Source organism: Rhinolophus sinicus, linkage group LG06, assembly GCF_036562045.2.
Source record: "Rhinolophus sinicus isolate RSC01 linkage group LG06, ASM3656204v1, whole genome shotgun sequence".
NCBI classification, from domain to species: Eukaryota; Metazoa; Chordata; class Mammalia; order Chiroptera; family Rhinolophidae; genus Rhinolophus; species Rhinolophus sinicus.
Window position 1 is genome coordinate 126,017,263 of NC_133756.1, and position 16,393 is coordinate 126,033,655.

A 16,393-nucleotide genomic window follows, 5' to 3' on the forward strand; every position below is an offset into this window, starting at 1 on the left:
TTTAAAATTGTTTCATCTTTACCACATCCTTTAACGGTTTTTACTGTGCTTTATAATATATATTAATACAGTTGCATGTGCATATCATTTATAAATAAGTAAATTGCAAATACGAGGCTACAAGGTATAAGGAATAAAACTTGGTGCTTAAATGAGACAACTGTGAAAGCGGTTTTCACAGTGAGGATAGATAGTGGGTGCTCACTACGAATGGTTTCATTTCCCCCTTGGTGACAAATTTGATGTGAGAGTTGAAAAAGAGAAAATCAAGATAACTCCCAAGTGTTGCCTGGGAGAGTGAGGGCTGGTGCTATCATTCACTAAGACTGGAAACTCAGGAGCACTGAGCAGATTCTGGCGCATTCCTGGGAGGAAATTAGGAGTTTGAGTTTGGGTATGTTTTCATGAGCCTAGAAATCTCTAGTCAAGATGTGCCCCAGGAGGTTGGCTACACCATCTGCAGCTCTGGAGCATTCTGGGCTGGAGATGAGGTTCAAGAGTCATTAGCTGGCAGGAGGTTGTTAAAACCATGAAAGTGGGTGAGATCCCCAGTGGGCCAGCCAAGTGAGTGAGGATGCAGGCCGCTGTGGGACCTGCGGGAACACACCATCAAAAGTCAGGCGGTGGAGGCCGGGAAGCTGCATTCACCAAGGAAAAGTGCAAAATTTGGTGAGAGGGGAGACCTGAGCCACTGCTGGAAACTGTGTACTCCAAGTATTACAGACGGAAGGCGTGGTCAGCAGGTTCAAATACTGGGGAGAGGAAAGTGAGGGAGGTTACCAAGTACTCGCTGGCTTTGGCAACTAGGCGGTCAGTGTGGACTTGGAGGGGCAGGTATATAAGCCAAAGAGCAGAGGGCTGGAGAAGAGGGGTGTGTGTGTGTGTGTGTGTGTGTGTGTTCAGTGCTGAGTTGGAGGGGCGGGCGTAGAAGCCAGGGAACTGGAGAAGGTGTGTGTGTGTGTGTGTGTGTGTGTTGGGAGCTGCAGGAAGGTGACCCAAGGGACCAGACGGACGCCTGGGAGAAAACCTATACTTTGTGGGTCCGTTCAACTACAGGGAGTAAGTCACCTGCTTGGGGGCCGCGACCCCAGAATCTCACCTTGGGTAAAGTCCCGGCGGGGGAGGAGGTTCGGACAAATCCTAACACGTGGGAAGCGCCCTCGGGGCCCGCGGGTGGCAGCGGAGTCGAGGTCCCGGGAGCCTGCTGGAGTCTGACCCGGGCTGAAGCGGGCGCGCTTCCGGCCGAGGGACTGGGCAGCCGCTGCGCCTCTGGCGTCTCAAGTTTCCCGTTGGCAGCGCGGCCCGGGGGCTCAGGTAGCGGCAGGCCTGGTTGGCTGGAGGCGGGTAGGGCTGACCTGCGTGGCGGCGACGGCGGCCCGGCCCGCGCCCCTCTGCTGCGGGTTCCTCGCCATTCCTAGGCTCCACGCCCAGGTAGAGCACCGACCGAGGAGGCACGCGGCTCGCCAGCTCTTCCCTGCGGCTCTCCTCCTCCCGCTGGGCGGGCCCGGGGGCTCTGGGGCGGGGGCTCTGGGGCGGGGGCTCTGGGGCGGGGGCTCCGCAGCCCTGCGCTGTGGGTGCCCTCCTGCCGCTGCCGCGTGCTGCACCTCGGGTTCCCGCCGAGCGCGGGCGGGGGGCGCGGCCTAGCCCGGATCGGGCCCCAGCTGGCTGCAGTGCGGCGCAGCCCTCTCCTCCGCGCTTGCTGCGCGCGCTGCCCAGCGCTGCCACCTGCGCTCCAGCCCTGCGGGCCGCCCCCTTCGGGCCCACGGCATGTCCCTGTGCCCTGAACCCGGTGAGTGCGCGCGATCCTGCGCTGCTGACCTTGGGTCCGCGCCTCGCGGACCCCGCGGCCCAGGGCGGGAGTCGGAGCGCTCTGGTGTGGGATCCCTGGTTTTAGGATTCCCAGCTCATCGAGGCGGCGCCGCCTAACGCAGGCTCATCCACCGCCTGGGCCCTGGCCTCTGCCCCTGCCCCTGTCCTTGCCGTGGCCTGGGCTCCAGAGGCCCCAGGTGAGCCGTCACCTCAGTGGCATCTCAGCTCTCTGGCGGCCTACATTGGATTCACAAGGTTTAGAGAAATTAAGGGACCCGGGACTTGCCGCCACTTAAGCGCCAGGACAAGTTTCTAGGTGCTTGAGGACTGGCCAGATGCCAACGGCTGAGGTGGATTTCCACCTGGAGGTAGGAGGATGGACAAGTTGACAGTGTGATGGTGATGGGGTCGTTTGAGGCCTTCATCCTTACCTCTTTGGCTCTCTCCTGGCAAGGGCGGTGTACTGCGCTCTGGCAGTCTGCTTTCTGTCCTTGAACTTCCTGGCAGCTGCTTTGCCAGGGAAGCTGCTAATGGCTTGTCTTGGCTGGAAGATGGCTCTGGGGTGTTTTGAGCGGCCCTGGAGTAGGAGATGCTTGCTAACTAGAGTGTCTTTTCCCCAGACTGTTAGGTCCTTGTATGTGCCTGGAAGCTTGGTGATGACAAATTAGCAAAGGAGCTGAGTGAAAGCTGGAAGCACTAGGATGAACTTTAACATGGTCCTGAGCTCTTGTTGGCTGTCCCCCTGGATGTGGTGACCAACATGTGGCTATCTTCAGGGAAAAGCTGGCTGCAGCTGGAACGCTCAGAGGAGAAATGCTTCTGTGAAGCATTAATGCTGGGTGGTAGTCAAGCCATGGAGCCAGGCAGACAGCCCCTGTCAGCTCCCACCTCTCTGAGTGGTGATAGCAGGTTTGTGGTAGTTAGCCTGGCCTGGCTGCAACTCTGAGGGCCTGGCTCTCTGTGAAGATAATGATAGGAGGCTGCCTTATCTAAAAACCACGGGGCTTGCCTGGGTGGGTTGCTGGAAGACTCTTGGGCCTGTCAACCCCACCCTTAGCCCCACCTCAGTCCTAAGATCCTGGATAAGGGGTGAGGGGTTGTCAGCTAGGTCAAGAAATTGTGAGAGATGAGCCCTGTGTTTCTTGTCCTTACACTAGGTGAATCACTCTTCAAATGCCTCAGAATCAATTGCAGATCTTGAAAATGTCATGGGCAGATAAAAATTATCCTTAGAGATAAGCAGGAGGTACCCTTTCCTCCCTTAAATCTACTCATTGACCTTCCTGGTTCAGCCCCCAAATATAGTAATCTCTTAGTTCTTCTATATGCTGGCTACATATCCAGGATGGGCTTTGGGCTTTGATATATGAGGGGGATACGGCATGAGAGGATGGGCGCATGGCTGGAGTGCTGGCCTTGCAAAGTCCGCAAGAAGTGTCATTCATAAAGAAGGCTGTTTCTCCTGATCTGGTTTCACATGTAAACATGGTTTCCTTCTCCTTGCGCCCAAGTAGAAGCGTGAGAGAGTGCCTGGCACAAAACAGTGCTCCATAAATATTGTTGAATAAAAGGATTCAGTGTCTAGATGAAACGTCATGTTCATTTTCCTAGTTGGACTCTCTCGTACCTGATATGATGGCAATGATGTTGATAGATAAAACTTGTAAACAACATACTATGTGCTAGGTACTATTCTAAGCACATTACATAGGCTAAGCAATTTAATTGTCCTGGTAAGTTATGAGGTGAGTACTGTTATTAAACCTATTTTATAGGGAGTAAAACAGAGCCAGAGAAGTTTAGGAACTTGCCCAAGGTCATGTAACTAAGTGATAGAACAGGATTCAAACCTAGGTAGTCTGGCTTGAGTCCATATTTTTAACAATTCATTGTATTGACTCTTGAGCCTGCTATGAGTAGATTAATCATTAGCTCATTTGTTATTTTATGCCTTCACTCAACAGATGTTTACTGTTGCCTACTATAAGCCAGGCATGGGGACACAGTAGTGAATGAGTGGAGAAGGTCTGTCATGGAGCTGATATTTAGCAGGTGAAGCCCCTTTGCCCTTCTCCTGTGTGAGTTATATACACGTCAGAAACAATAAGGTAAATGAACCCATTACAGGCAAGCCCACAGCATCCTTCTGGGGAGGGGAGAGTAGTGTCTTTTTTTATGAAACATAATTTGATTCCAGCCTTTGTTGTCTTTGGGGCTTGTAAGGGGCACTTAATTGATAAAAGTGAGTGCAGTCTGGTCTCCTGGGCAGGAGATGCAGGCCCTGGGCCTGGGTATCATAGATTGTCTTAATTGTCCTTCAGAAGGGAAATAGGGCTTGGAGCTTGGGACCTGTGCTTCTCAGTCCAAGGAGACTTCTAGGCCATGAGGAGGAGTGATATGTTAGGCTCAAGGTGGGATTGTGAGGTTCCGAGTGAAGCTTGCCCTCTTGAGACAGAACTGTAGTTTCCTTTTAAACTACCACTGTTCCGAAGGTTCTTGTTGCTCTTTGGCTCTAATAGAACCCTTAGCCATTGTCCCAACCTGTGCCATGTCTGCCCATCTCTGTCTAGTCCTGATGGAGTGGGTCTCACTCCCTTGCTGGGCCCCAGGAGGGCAGCTTTCTCTAGGTTGGAAAGTGAAGGCTCATAGTGTAAGGCATTTTCCAAAACACATGCCATGGGATATTAATAGGTGCTTTTTCCTATGGTGATAGCGGTGGGGTAGGGGGTCAAATACATGTGTTGGGTTAAACAAAGTTAAGTGGCTTTCTTCACTGAAGGACATCTCGGGTGTTTAGAATCTGCTGGTAGGAATTGCACATGAATCCCCATAAGGGACTATGGTATGCAGTGTTTTCCAAGCCTTCTAACCTTTGACGTTCTAAGACTATACTTTGGGAAATGCATGTTTAGACTAGGGCTATCCTCAATCTGGTTCAAGCTGCATGCAGAATGAAATTCCCTGAATGTGTTGGTTCCAGGTAGGTTCTCAGATGCATGGGCTAGGATGTTCCCATTGCAGCCTCCTTCATCCCCCCTTCCCCCAAACATACCAGCAGAAGAAATCATACGTTCTCATTTCTGGCAGAATAGTACTAAGGTCTTGGGATTTGTTTTGCTCTATATTTTAAGTCTTTCTTAAGTATTTAATGAATAAATATTACCCCCCCACCCCATCCCCCCACCCCCCGTCTAGGTTGTTTGTAGCCTGCTGGTTGCGCTGTTTATGAAACAGCTGTGAGGCCAGGTGGGTCATAATCTCTGGGTAGCTAAAGCCCAGCAGTGGCCCAAGGATCATGTGTCAACCCTGCAATCCTGCTCTGTACACACAGGAATTATTATGTGGTCTCAGGAAGGCACAACCTCGCGATTGGACATGACGAGGTGACTCAGCCTCAAATCAGGGCTAGAGGCAGCCTCCCAGTAAACAACTGACCCGTCCTTTCTGTGCTCTTCTCCCCAGGATTTCAACAGCACCACAGAAATAACCATTTTGCTCACGGTTATTTCCCAGACCCATACCACCTGTCTAAGTCACTGGGAGGCCGTGCGTCTGACTGTGCCTTCTCACACAGGGCTGTCCTTCTTCTACAGGGCAGATGAAGAGTGGAGCTTTGCGCCCTGAGATAGTTTTAATCTACCCTACTTGCTCTTAGAGGACTGCTTCTGTGGGTCACTGGCGGCAGCTCCACCTTCCCCAGTGGGAGCAGCAGCTGCTGGCGGCAGTGTGACTGAATCCAGCCAAGGCTCAGGAGTTTTCTCAGAGCTGGAGGCCCATGTGGGAGTCGTGAGCGGCAGTAAGGAGAGGGTGGGGCAATGGGCTCAGGTGTGTCAGGCATGACATACTTCCTGTGTGTGTGTGTGTGTGTGTGTGTGTGTGTGTGTGTGTGTGTACTTGTACGCAGTCGTACTCTGGTAGTGCTTGGCAGGCTGCCCAGTCCCCTGTGATATGCAGCTTCTTTGGGGCAAGAAAAGAAGGGGTGGAATAAGGCATGCCAGCTTTTCACTCTAGCCTGCTGCTGCTTCAGTGCCTCCTCTCTCTGAGTCTGTCCTTTCCTGGGAAAGGAGGGAGCGGTTCACGGTTGTTCCTGCCTTTGGAGGAGATGGGGAGGGTGGAGCTCATACTGGCAACTTGGCTCAGTGCTCCCCCTGCCAGTCCTGGGGTGCCCTCAGGAGGGTTGCTTGGGGGTGGGGGACCTTGTGAGGGGAGGCAGGGCAGGTGGTGCTGTAGACAAATCCCTGTGGTCAGATGAACCCTATCACCATGTCAAGCCTGACGTGGGATTCAAATCGGAAGCAGCAAAGGTGATGATATCACACATTGTGGCTCAGCTTTCAGCAGGGGTCTGGACGTTAGAGGGAGGCCATGCTTCTGTGATTGGCCAGGAAGACTGAATGGACGGTTGCGTTGGGGCAGCAGCGTTTTTAGTTTCCTGCTCTGGAGATGGCTGTGAATAGGGCCAGGACACTGCATTCAGGATGCAGCAGCCGTGGGTAACTGGCATAACCTGGGCCCTTTAGGACTGTTGGAAATTTTCCACTTCCATTTCATATTCACGGGAGAATTTCCAGCCCAGACTTTTCCTGCTCTTGCTCAAGACTGCTCACAGATATGCAAAGTAGAGACCTCCCACCCCAGCAGCGACAGGACCCAGCTAGCTGCAGTTAACACTGACTCAGCTCAGCCTCCCGGGCAGCACGCACCCCCTGGCCCCAGTGCATTGCCTGTGTGGCATCCTGAGGAGCAGCCATGGAAACGCCAGCACCAGCGTCAGGTCTGTGTTGTGGGTTCTGACAATGGGAGTCTGGCAAGAGCAGGAAAAGCTTCATTTGTAGAAGGACGGGATTTCAGTGCCACTATGCTTCCTTTCTAGAGGGGCTGTGGTGCCATGAACAGTCAGTTTGTTGAATTTGGTGGCATTTTACAGCTTTCTAACTTTGGAACACTTCCACAACACACATTGGAGGGTGTTGTATATAACGAAGAGATGAGCTGTATGCTGGTAAATTCATAGTTGAGCCTCCCAAGCCTGCTCGCTCCAGCTGACAGTTGAAAGCCAGGCTTGAACAAGCAGCTGAAGCTGAAGCTGTGCGTCACATCTGCAGAGTGGGCTTTCCTCGGCTGGCCTGGCCGGTGTCTGTAGGTTTGAGAAGAGAGACAAGCAATGGAGGGAGGAGTTGGCAGGTGGGCTCTGTCTGCCAAGGATGTCCAGAAGACAGCAAGTGTACAGGAGGCTCCTAAGGCCCGCTGACTTAGCCTAGCACCAAGGCTGGGTTACTGGGTCCACACTAAGGCATGGAGTGAAGTTTTCACCAATTATTTAAGACATGGGTAGTAGTCCTGCAGGAAATTCGTATGGGTTCTATAAAAAGAAATAGGTCTTTGGGGCAATGCTACTCTGTGACCCTTGAGTCTTTGATGTGCCTTGTGAGTCTGGGTGAGGGACTTTGGAATGCAGCAGCTCACTCGTAACTGACCACAGGAGCTGTTTTATCATCAGCAACAGGTATCGACTTCTCATGGCACCCAGTTTCAAAAAGGCTAATTTAAGCTATTTAAGCTAAAGAAAAAGGAAGATCTTTTGTGGAAAGATACATCCTGAGAAGTATGCTTAGTTCACTTGAGCAAACTAAACGTGTGTCATGGAAAAACAAGGCAGGACCTCAGAAACAAAGGATGCTTCCAAATGCCCACTTTGGGGCCTAGAGGGGTGTAGCTGGGTCAGGCCTGTGTGTGGTTTGAGGGGAAGAGGTAAGAGGTAGGAAGGTGCTGGTGAGCAGCTTCCATCCAGGGCAAGAGCTAATGCAGAGATGGGTGTCAGTGATGTCATTCCCTTTGGACTGGCCTCTCTGGTGTGGGTTAGGTGGGTGAGGACTCTAACTGCCAAAACCTGGGATGTGCAAGTTTGATTTGTTTTCCTGTTTTTCTCTCTTTTTATAAACTCTTCCGTCTCTTCATTTTCTTTCTGTCTCCTCTGTATTTGTTAAAATGACATTACAGCAGCATTAATGGTCAGAATCCGCTATTGTCTCCCTCACAGGCAATCCTGCCATCTGGTCATTTGAGTGTGTGTCTCTCTTACAACCCTTGTCCATAAGGGGATATGTTTTCTATCATCGTAATCAAAGCATGGGTACAGTTTTATGTATTAATTTTTTCACTTACTGTTATTTCGCAGGATATTTTTTTATGGAATTGCACTGTCATAATTCGGGTTGCTTAACAATTTTTTTCAAGCGAGTATAATTTGGACATTTTAAAGCTATTTATATAAAGAGTACATGTAAACATCATTGTGCCTTTTCCTTCCTTCAAATTCTTTTCTTAGAAGCAATTTCCAGAAGTGGGTTTACTCTGTCAAATGGTATGGTTTCTTTGTGGCATTTGCTACCCCTTGCCTGGGGCCTATTGGATATCTACTTCTGAGCTGCCTGTCAGGTTTTGGAATGTTGCCCTAGACCTTAGAGTTGGGGGGTGGAGGTCCAGCTTTGTTCTGACCTAACAACTCCTCCTGGGTCTAGTTCTTTGTCTTTCTCTTCATTTTTCTTCTCTGTCACCTTCTCCCAGCCTTTGCTCTGATGGTTTCCAGCTTCCTCTTCTCTCTGCTATCAGGACGTGGCAATCTCGTCAGCTCTGTTCCTCTTTCTCTTTGCAGGATAGGCCTTTGCTCTCATCTTGCTCTCTGCCGCCAGAGATTGGCACAGTTGCGTGTTAAAATACCTCTGTCTGAACCAGCTCCCTCCTCCTCGACCCCCCTGAGGGTCAGAGAGACCCTGGAAAGGCAGGGTCCTTGGTGTGGAGAGAAGGAGGAAATTGTTTTCATAATCAAGGGGCCCATAGATGTTCTCTGACTGTCCGTTACTAGCTTGCTTTCCTCCTTCCTGTCTGTGTCATGAATTAGACCCATGTGCCGCAGAGAAGACCCGAGCAGCAAGTCTCGTAGGCACAGGAAACCTCTCTGGTACCTAGAATTATGGCTCTTAGAACTGAGATGGCCTTGGGGACCAGCCAGTCCATCCAGTGCCTTTATCTCACAGCAGAGACAGTGGCGAGGTGCAGAGGACTGTCCCACGGTTACTCAGTGAGTCCCTCCTCCCCTGTGATCGCTTCCTCTCCGGGCCAGATAGCAACTGGGCACTGTCTCACATTCATCCTCATTGGCTGGTCTGACAAAACCACTTCTCTCTTTAAGCCTTCTTTAAAGAAACCGTGGTAATAGCTGGACAGGAAACTCTTCTTCCAGAGCCACTCTTGGTGGGATGGCTGTTGAAAGGATGCACCACTTCCATAAGTGTGACGCTAGGGGCAGTGGGAGAGCTGCCTTGACACCCAGATAGACAAAGAGAAGCAGCACAGCATAACAGTTAAGAGTACAGCTGCGGGAACCAGGTGCTGGGTTCAAATCCTTGAGCAGAGGCTCAGAGAGAAACAGGATAGGGGAGCCAAGGCTGAGAACAGCACAGGTCTTTGCCCACTGACTAAAAGTGTGACTCTGGGAAGGGAGCTCTCTGTGCCTTCACCTTGGCATTTGTAAAATGGGAATAACAGGATTAACGGAGTTAGGAAGTATAAAGAGTGTGGCAGAGTGTACTTAGTAAGTGCTATGTAAGCATTGAAAGAAAGAAAAACAGAACATAAAGGAGCCAACCAGGTGATTGGGCAGCTACCGATACTAAGGAACTAGTACGCAGAGAAGTGGCTAAGGCAAGCTGCTTGGAGGAAGTGAGTTTTCAGCTGGGCTCTGGAAGGCAAAGAGTATCCTTGTCCCCAAACCTGTATAGTCTAGTCATCCCCTCTTATCTGTAGTTTCACTTTCTGTGGTTTCACTAACCCGTGGATGACTGCAGTATAAAAATATTAAATGGAGAATTCTGGAAGTAAACATCAGTTTTAAATTGCCCACCATTCTGACTTGTGTGATGAAATCTTGTGCCTGTTTGTTCTGTCCCACCCAGGATATGAGTTATCCCTTTGTCCTGCGTATCAATCCATGCTGTGTATGCCACCCACCCCTTAGTCACTTAGCTGTCTCCATTATCAGATGGCCCCGCAGTGCTTATGTACAAGTCAACCTTGTTTTACTTCATAATGGCCCCAAGCCATTCATATAACTTTCATTACACTATCTTATCATAATTACTCTATTTTATTATTAGTTATTGTTGTTAATCTCTTACTATGCCTAATTTATAAATTAAACTTTATCATAGGTATGTATGTATAGGAAAAATCATAGCATATATAAGGTTCGGTACCATCTGGGGTTTCAGGCATCCACTGGGGGTCTTGAAACATATCCCCTGTGGGATAAGGGAGGACTACTGTATTTTATTTGCTGTGTCTTGTTAGACGTTCCAGAGGGTTTTGGAGATAGTGGAACCAGGATCACAGGTTTTTTCTTTTCAGCAAAAAGCCTTGTTTTATGTGATAAAGAATGCAACCCTGAATTCCCCAGCGCTCTGCTGTCATCTCATGGGACCTTAAGTTAATCATTAAACCCTTCGGGCTTTGGTCTTCCCCTCTGTGCAGTGGGAGTGAGGTTTGGTTATTGCTGTACCTGGAATGGCTTCCTGGTAGTCTGCAGGGGGAGGAGTCTGAACGCTCCCTTCTCCATCATGGAAACAAAGTCGGGAAAGGTAGGGCTGCCGGTGTGCTGCAGATTTCCTGAGTTCAGGCAAGTGGAAGCACACTTAGTTGGACAGTTCATTCGTTGATTCTGGACACTTGCTTTCTCATGAAATGTAAGTGGCCCTCCACTCTTCACATCCAATTACTTGTTGAGCTAGTTTTAAAATTGGCATGCTGGGTTTGGTCTGGGGAATTCCTGAGTAGACAGCTGACCTCCACGGACCAGGGGTGCCTGGCCTTTATTTCAGTATCCTCTCCTCTCCCACAGGATGACTCGGGCCATCCAGTAATTCCTGAAGGTTAATACTCGTTCTTTTTCTGCCAGCCGAGATGCCACGCCAATTCCCCAAGCTGAACATCTCTGAGGTGGATGAGCAAGTCCGGCTCCTGGCTGAGAAAGTGTTTGCTAAAGTTCTCCGAGAAGAGGACAGCAAAGATGCCTTATCCCTCTTCACTGTCCCCGAGGACTGCCCCATCGGGCAGAAGGAGGCCAAGGAGAGAGAGCTGCAGAAGGAGCTGGCGGAGCAGAAGTCTGTGGAGACTGCAAAAAGGTTTGTCCCCACACCTCAGCTGTCATGTGACCCAGGTAGACTGTGGGCATGCGTCCTGAGATGAAGTGCCTCATGGGAACTGGCTTATCCCTGGGGGCTGGGTTTGTTTCTTAACCAAGACCACTTCATTCACCACTTATTGAAGGATGTTTTGGTGCCTCTGTTTGGTTGAAACAATCAAAAACCCACTTTCTCCCTGTTCCTGTTTTAACAACAAATCATGTGCAGAAACACATACCATTTCCAAATGACATTTCCATTTTCTCTTTTGGAAATTTGAGGATTTCTTGGGAAACCTCAGTTTTCCTTCTTTTCATCACTTGACAAGTAATTTGCATTATTAATGAATTCAGCTTACTATTTACTAGGTGCTGTTTGGGGCACTGAGGATGCAATAATGAACAAGACAGATGCAGTCCCTGCCCTGTAGAGCTTATAGCTGGTCTAGACAGTAATTAAGTAACTGGACAAATTAATTTAAAAATGACAAGTTATGATAAGTGCTGTTATCAGTCAGAAAAACAAAACCATTTTGAGTACTGGAAATGGGATTTTAATGCAGGGCTTTGGTTGGTGGTGGAGAACTGAGAAGACAAGCAGGGGAGAAAGGAAGCCAGAGATTAGACACAGTAGGAAGGAGTTACCAGCCTGAGCTGAGAGACAATGGAAAGAGGTGGTGTTGCTGAAGCCCAGGGTGGAGAAGTTGGAACTGTGGTAGCCTTTTCAATAGACACTGGAGCCGAGGAGGTAAAGCAGCAGCTACAGAGATACCTCCCAAGGCAGAGACAGAGGCAGGAGATGCCCGCCTTTAATCCTTTTGGCACCTTCCGGTTTCCCCCAGTGGTGTCCCTTGGCCAAACCTAGCCAGAAGCCAACTGACACATAGCTGGAAACACAGGAGAGGGTGGGGAGTGGATCTGAGGATAAACAGGCACATAGCACAGGTGCTATGAAGGAGATGAATAAGGAATTGAGAGGGAGCGAGAAGGAGGGGTGAGGGGGTTAGTGGGGGGGCATGGATAGTCCTTTCTCAGACTGGGTGTTTAGGGAAGGTCAATTGGAGGAGGTGACATTGTAATAGATACTTAAAGGGTGTAGAGGAGCTAGCCACGTGTAGAGCTGGGTGAGAGCCTTACAGGGAGAGGAGCCAGGAAAAAGGTCCTCTCTATATTCAAGGAGGCTCATGTGAGGTGGAGATGTGGTTAAAAGGGTAAGTGCCATGAGCGCAGGCATCAGATCACACTGGCCTTGTGCTCCGTGATAAGAAGTTTGGATCTTTGTCCAAGTGCAATGGGAAGCCCTCACCCTTTCCCAGTTTATCTCACCTGGGAGAACAGAATTAAAGAGTAAAAGAGCTTTGAGGAGGTGTCTAGTGGGGTTCTAGCTGGGTGCCTGCCTGGCCAGCACACTGCAGACCTCAATAGCTAATGTAGGGGACCTGGAGCCTTCTTTGCGACCAGTCAGCGATCAGGCTCTTCCTAAGGTATCTCCTTATGTTTAAAGGCAGTTCCTTTCCTTTCTTGGTAGCATAGAAGTTTTTTCCTTAGCTTTTTTGGGGAAAGAAGTAAAAAGTTGCCGACTGGTATAAAGGCAAGAACAGAGCTTCACCGTCCATACAATAAGTGCTTTCCTTCCTCTGAGGGGCTGTGAGCCCATGAACTGAAGAGTCATTGGTGCCATCAGCCAACTGAGTGCCAGCCTTGTGCTGGGTGAGGTGGGGTGGCAATTACCCAGGTCATTCCTGGTGGGTAAAGAAGAGCATGACTGTAGAGCCCTTTGCCCGCACCGCACTGGCTTAGCAGAGGGCGACTTTATGAACTCACTGGTCTGCAGGACCTTCTGTGTCTTATGAAGTGAGCATTTGAGAGTCTTATAATGAGAAGAGATGGAGTCCTGGCATTTTTTTTTTATTACCAGGAGTAAGAGGTTTCTGAGGCCAGTTTCCATGACAGAGCAACACTGGGCCTGACATCTACAAAAAGAGATTGTGCTCTTCTTATCAATGCCCAAGCCTCATGGCAAAATGAAAGCCTTCTTTCTTTAAGTCCAAATGGTACTCCGTGGCTTCAAGAAATTCCTCTGCAGAGATTTTGTTCTGTCCCTACTTAGTAGGTTGTGGTGGTCTTAGTTTGCCTCCATCCTCCCCTTTTGACTGGAAGCTCCTTGCAGATGGTATCTGGCTCCCACTCTACCCCCAGGATCCAGCCCAGGACTTAGTGGGCAGTGGATACATGGCAGAGGAAAGACATCCTACTTCTCCACTCCTACCACAAATACTACATCAGGGTGGCCACAGCTCCCTGGACCATCGTTTTTCTGCCACTCTTTACTGTGCTCTGTGACCTTGGGCAAATTCGGAAATCTCTCATCTATACAGTGGGGATGGTAATAGTGACTACTTTCATGGGTGTTGTGAGGAATAGGAGAATGAACATATGTATAGGCTTAGAACAATGCCTGGGTCTCAGCCCCATGTAAATGTTACCTGTTCACCTTCCTGCTGTGGGAGATGGGCAGCGGAAACAGCTACTGCTTACTGTGGGCTAAGAGCTGGGCTGTGCAGTTTGCTTTTGTTCTTTAGTAGCCACCTCAAGCTTATCAAGTGGGTGCATATTCTCATGATCTTGATTTTGCAGATTAGGAAACTACAGCTCCAAGAATTTAAATTAACTTGCACTAGGACACGTAGTAAGTAAGTGACAGAGCAGGGACTAAAACGCAAGTCTTTTGAATCTAGAACCCTACTCTTTGACTGTTATCAGTCAGGGGTGGAGTCTTTAGTTTCATCTCTAGACACTGGCATGTCATTGGGGCTACTCCCCAGGATATGTAATTGCCGACTTCTGAATGAAATGGAGGGCAGCTGGGCCAAACTCCCCACTGCCTACTGGCTTCTTTTCTGCCAAAGGACAGTCTGGTCCCTGGATTACCTGTCAGATATCCCAGTGTCCTCTGGGGCTGTGCACCCCCAATTTTGTCTTTCAACTTCACTGCTTAGTAGAGGCACCATTATGCAAATATTATTCAGATGTGGACAGTTTCATGCAGGAACCCTCCCCAGCTTCCTTTTTATCTCTGGCTCCTCCCTGACATTCTGGAATATAAATGTCGTGATATGGAGCCTTCCTGCAAGGAGCCCACCGGCCTGGAGCCAGTAGCAGGTCTCCAGATATGCAGAGTGTGTGGATTTGTGTTTCAAACTGTGGCATGAAATGGGGCTTCCAGTTTGGAAACGGCCCTTCCTCTGCCTGATTACTCTGACAAGCCTGAATACTCCTGATGCTTGGAGAAAGTTTTTCTTTACAACCATTTCCTTTTTCTCTCTTATTATTATTATTTTTTTTAAAGAAAGAAAGACAATTCTGGGTCTACTGTAAATGCACAAGCTAGAGCCAGGAAGTAAAACAGCTTCTTACAAAAAAGGAGAACTTGGTCTGTGAATAAGAAAGGTGAGCACCTAAAACATGGCGGCTTGCTGTGTAGGATTCCAGTACCTGTAAGAGCTGAGCTGGGCCCAGACATCACCCTTCCAGGTTTGGGGGCCAGTCCACGGAGCCAGTGCTCCAGGCTGCTTGGAGAATCACTCATTTTGCAGGCTAGGCCCCAAATAGCAAGTCAGCAGGGACAGCTTGCTACAGGGCCCTGCCTTCTTAGGAAGATGACATTGTCCAGGTCTCTTACTGGGATGCAGGGGTGGCTCAAGGTGAGAGTGAGGGGTAGACTGTCTATGGAATCAAAGGCAGGAGGCAAAGACAAGAAGTCAGGAAAAGGCTGGTGGTACCCAGAAGCTCCCTTTTGTAAATCTTACCATATTACTTATTTTACGAAAGTACATAGTTGGAACTCAGCCAACATTGACAACCACATGAAAAATTTCTGAGCAATCAAAATGCACATTGTGCTCCCCTGCCTCTCCTATTTCTTTTTCTTTTTAAACAGCTTTCTTGAGATATAATTCACATATCATATAATCCTCCCATTTAAAGTGTACAATTCGATGGTTTTATTATATATGCAGAGTTGTACAACCATCACCACAATCAATTTCAGGACATTTTTATCATCCCCCAAAGAAACCACATACCTTTTAGCTGTCATCCCCCCAATACTCCGATCCCATCTCCTGTTTATTCTTCCTTTATACAGAGTTCTGATAAACTTGGTTATCTTGTTTCTTATCCTGTGACAGATTTAAGGAAGCAAATTAGAAGTGGGGAGAGGGACTTCTAGAGGATGCAGGGTCACAGGAGTGATGTGTGGTGATTGAGTCCGGGCTTTGGAGCCAGATCACTGGGTTCAAATGACAGCCCTATGTCTTACTATGTTGCTGCCCAGGGCAAGGCTCCTAACTGCAGGAGCCGGTTTCCTGATCTGCATAAAAGGACCTATCTTGTGAGGATTAGATGAGCTAATATGCATGAGTACTTAGCACAGTGCTTGGAATATCATTAGTGTTCCTGTTTTGGTTATTGTTATTATGTGATAGTCAACAGTGAGGGAGAAAGCAGAATAATTACCAAGAGCAGATGAAGAATTCTAAGCACTGCAGTCTCAGGGCAAAATACCTGGAAGACACCGGTCATGTGACACAATGACGACTCTGAGTTACGGAGAGGACCTAGATTGTGTTGAGTATGCTCTGATTAAGATACAGGAATTACGATTTTCATTTTAAAAACCCACACCAGAGTTGGTCTTTTTTAAAATTAGGGTATAAAGGGGACAGACTTTTCCTGAAAAATGTAGCTCCCCAGAACAGCTACTTCCTTGAGAATGTATTGAGTAAAGTAGATAAACAGATATTTGTTATCTGTTGAGCATAGCACAGCTAGTGTTGTTACATCATTTTATTTTACGAAATCAGAGGTAGTAACTTGTTTCTTCAGGGCCGTTGACAAAGGAGCTTCATTGAAACTCAATTCATCTTCTTTCCATGTTAAGAATACAAAGTTTAAGAGTTCATTTAAAAGGTGGTGAAGATTGTATATCGTTTTGACCTCTGGGATCTTTTGGGAGGAGGGGCAGTTGGGAAGGACTGGGGAAAAGGAGAGCGGAGGAGGCAGGGAATGGAGACCTACCTTTGCTCAGGAGGGAGGGGAGGGACGACAGCCATAGGTGAGGGCAGGTTGTCAGGGAGCAGTGAAAGGAGAGAGGGGTTGAGGTTGTGAATCTTTACACCTGTTGGGCTTCAGGTATGTAAATCAAAGCTATACCTACTTGGTCAGGCCACAGGTCACTTGGTGCATGTAGAAAAGTGCTCTCCGTGGGGCCCCAGCGCCCTGAGCATACCCACCTGTAGGTTCCCCAGGCAGCAGCATGCAGCATGGTCCGCCTTCTCCTTTCCGGATAGGGTGGGACTTCTGGTCTGAGTCACAGAGTAGGTGTCAGCTCCACAACTGGTCCCC

The 16,393-nt window shown here is 49.0% G+C and overlaps 1 protein-coding gene and 1 long non-coding RNA gene across 13 annotated transcripts in view; one reads left to right on the forward strand and one right to left on the reverse strand.

The window, feature by feature from the left end:
* Nucleotides 1-1,235, reverse strand: part of LOC109446057 (uncharacterized) — a 118,589-nt gene extending 117,354 nt beyond the window's left edge. For all 3 annotated transcript variants that reach the window (XR_012497508.1, XR_002137134.2, XR_012497509.1), the window contains exon 1: nt 1,100-1,235. This is a non-coding gene — a long non-coding RNA (uncharacterized LOC109446057). The remainder of the gene's footprint in view (nt 1-1,099) is intronic.
* AMPD3 (adenosine monophosphate deaminase 3) overlaps nt 277-16,393 on the forward strand; it is a 44,979-nt gene continuing 28,862 nt past the window's right edge. Inside the window, exons 1-2 of one of the 10 annotated variants that reach the window (XM_074335991.1) lie at nt 277-394; nt 10,763-10,988. In XM_074335991.1, coding sequence (XP_074192092.1) covers nt 10,768-10,988 — 221 coding nt within the window. In that variant the 5' untranslated portion in view covers nt 277-394; nt 10,763-10,767. Of the gene's footprint in view, nt 395-650; nt 670-786; nt 835-920; nt 1,060-1,194; nt 1,432-1,654; nt 1,790-5,346; nt 5,606-6,356; nt 6,584-10,705; nt 10,989-16,393 lie in introns of those variants that run through there. The other 9 variants (XM_074335992.1, XM_074335990.1, XM_019729036.2 and 6 more) reach the window with 9 other exon arrangements.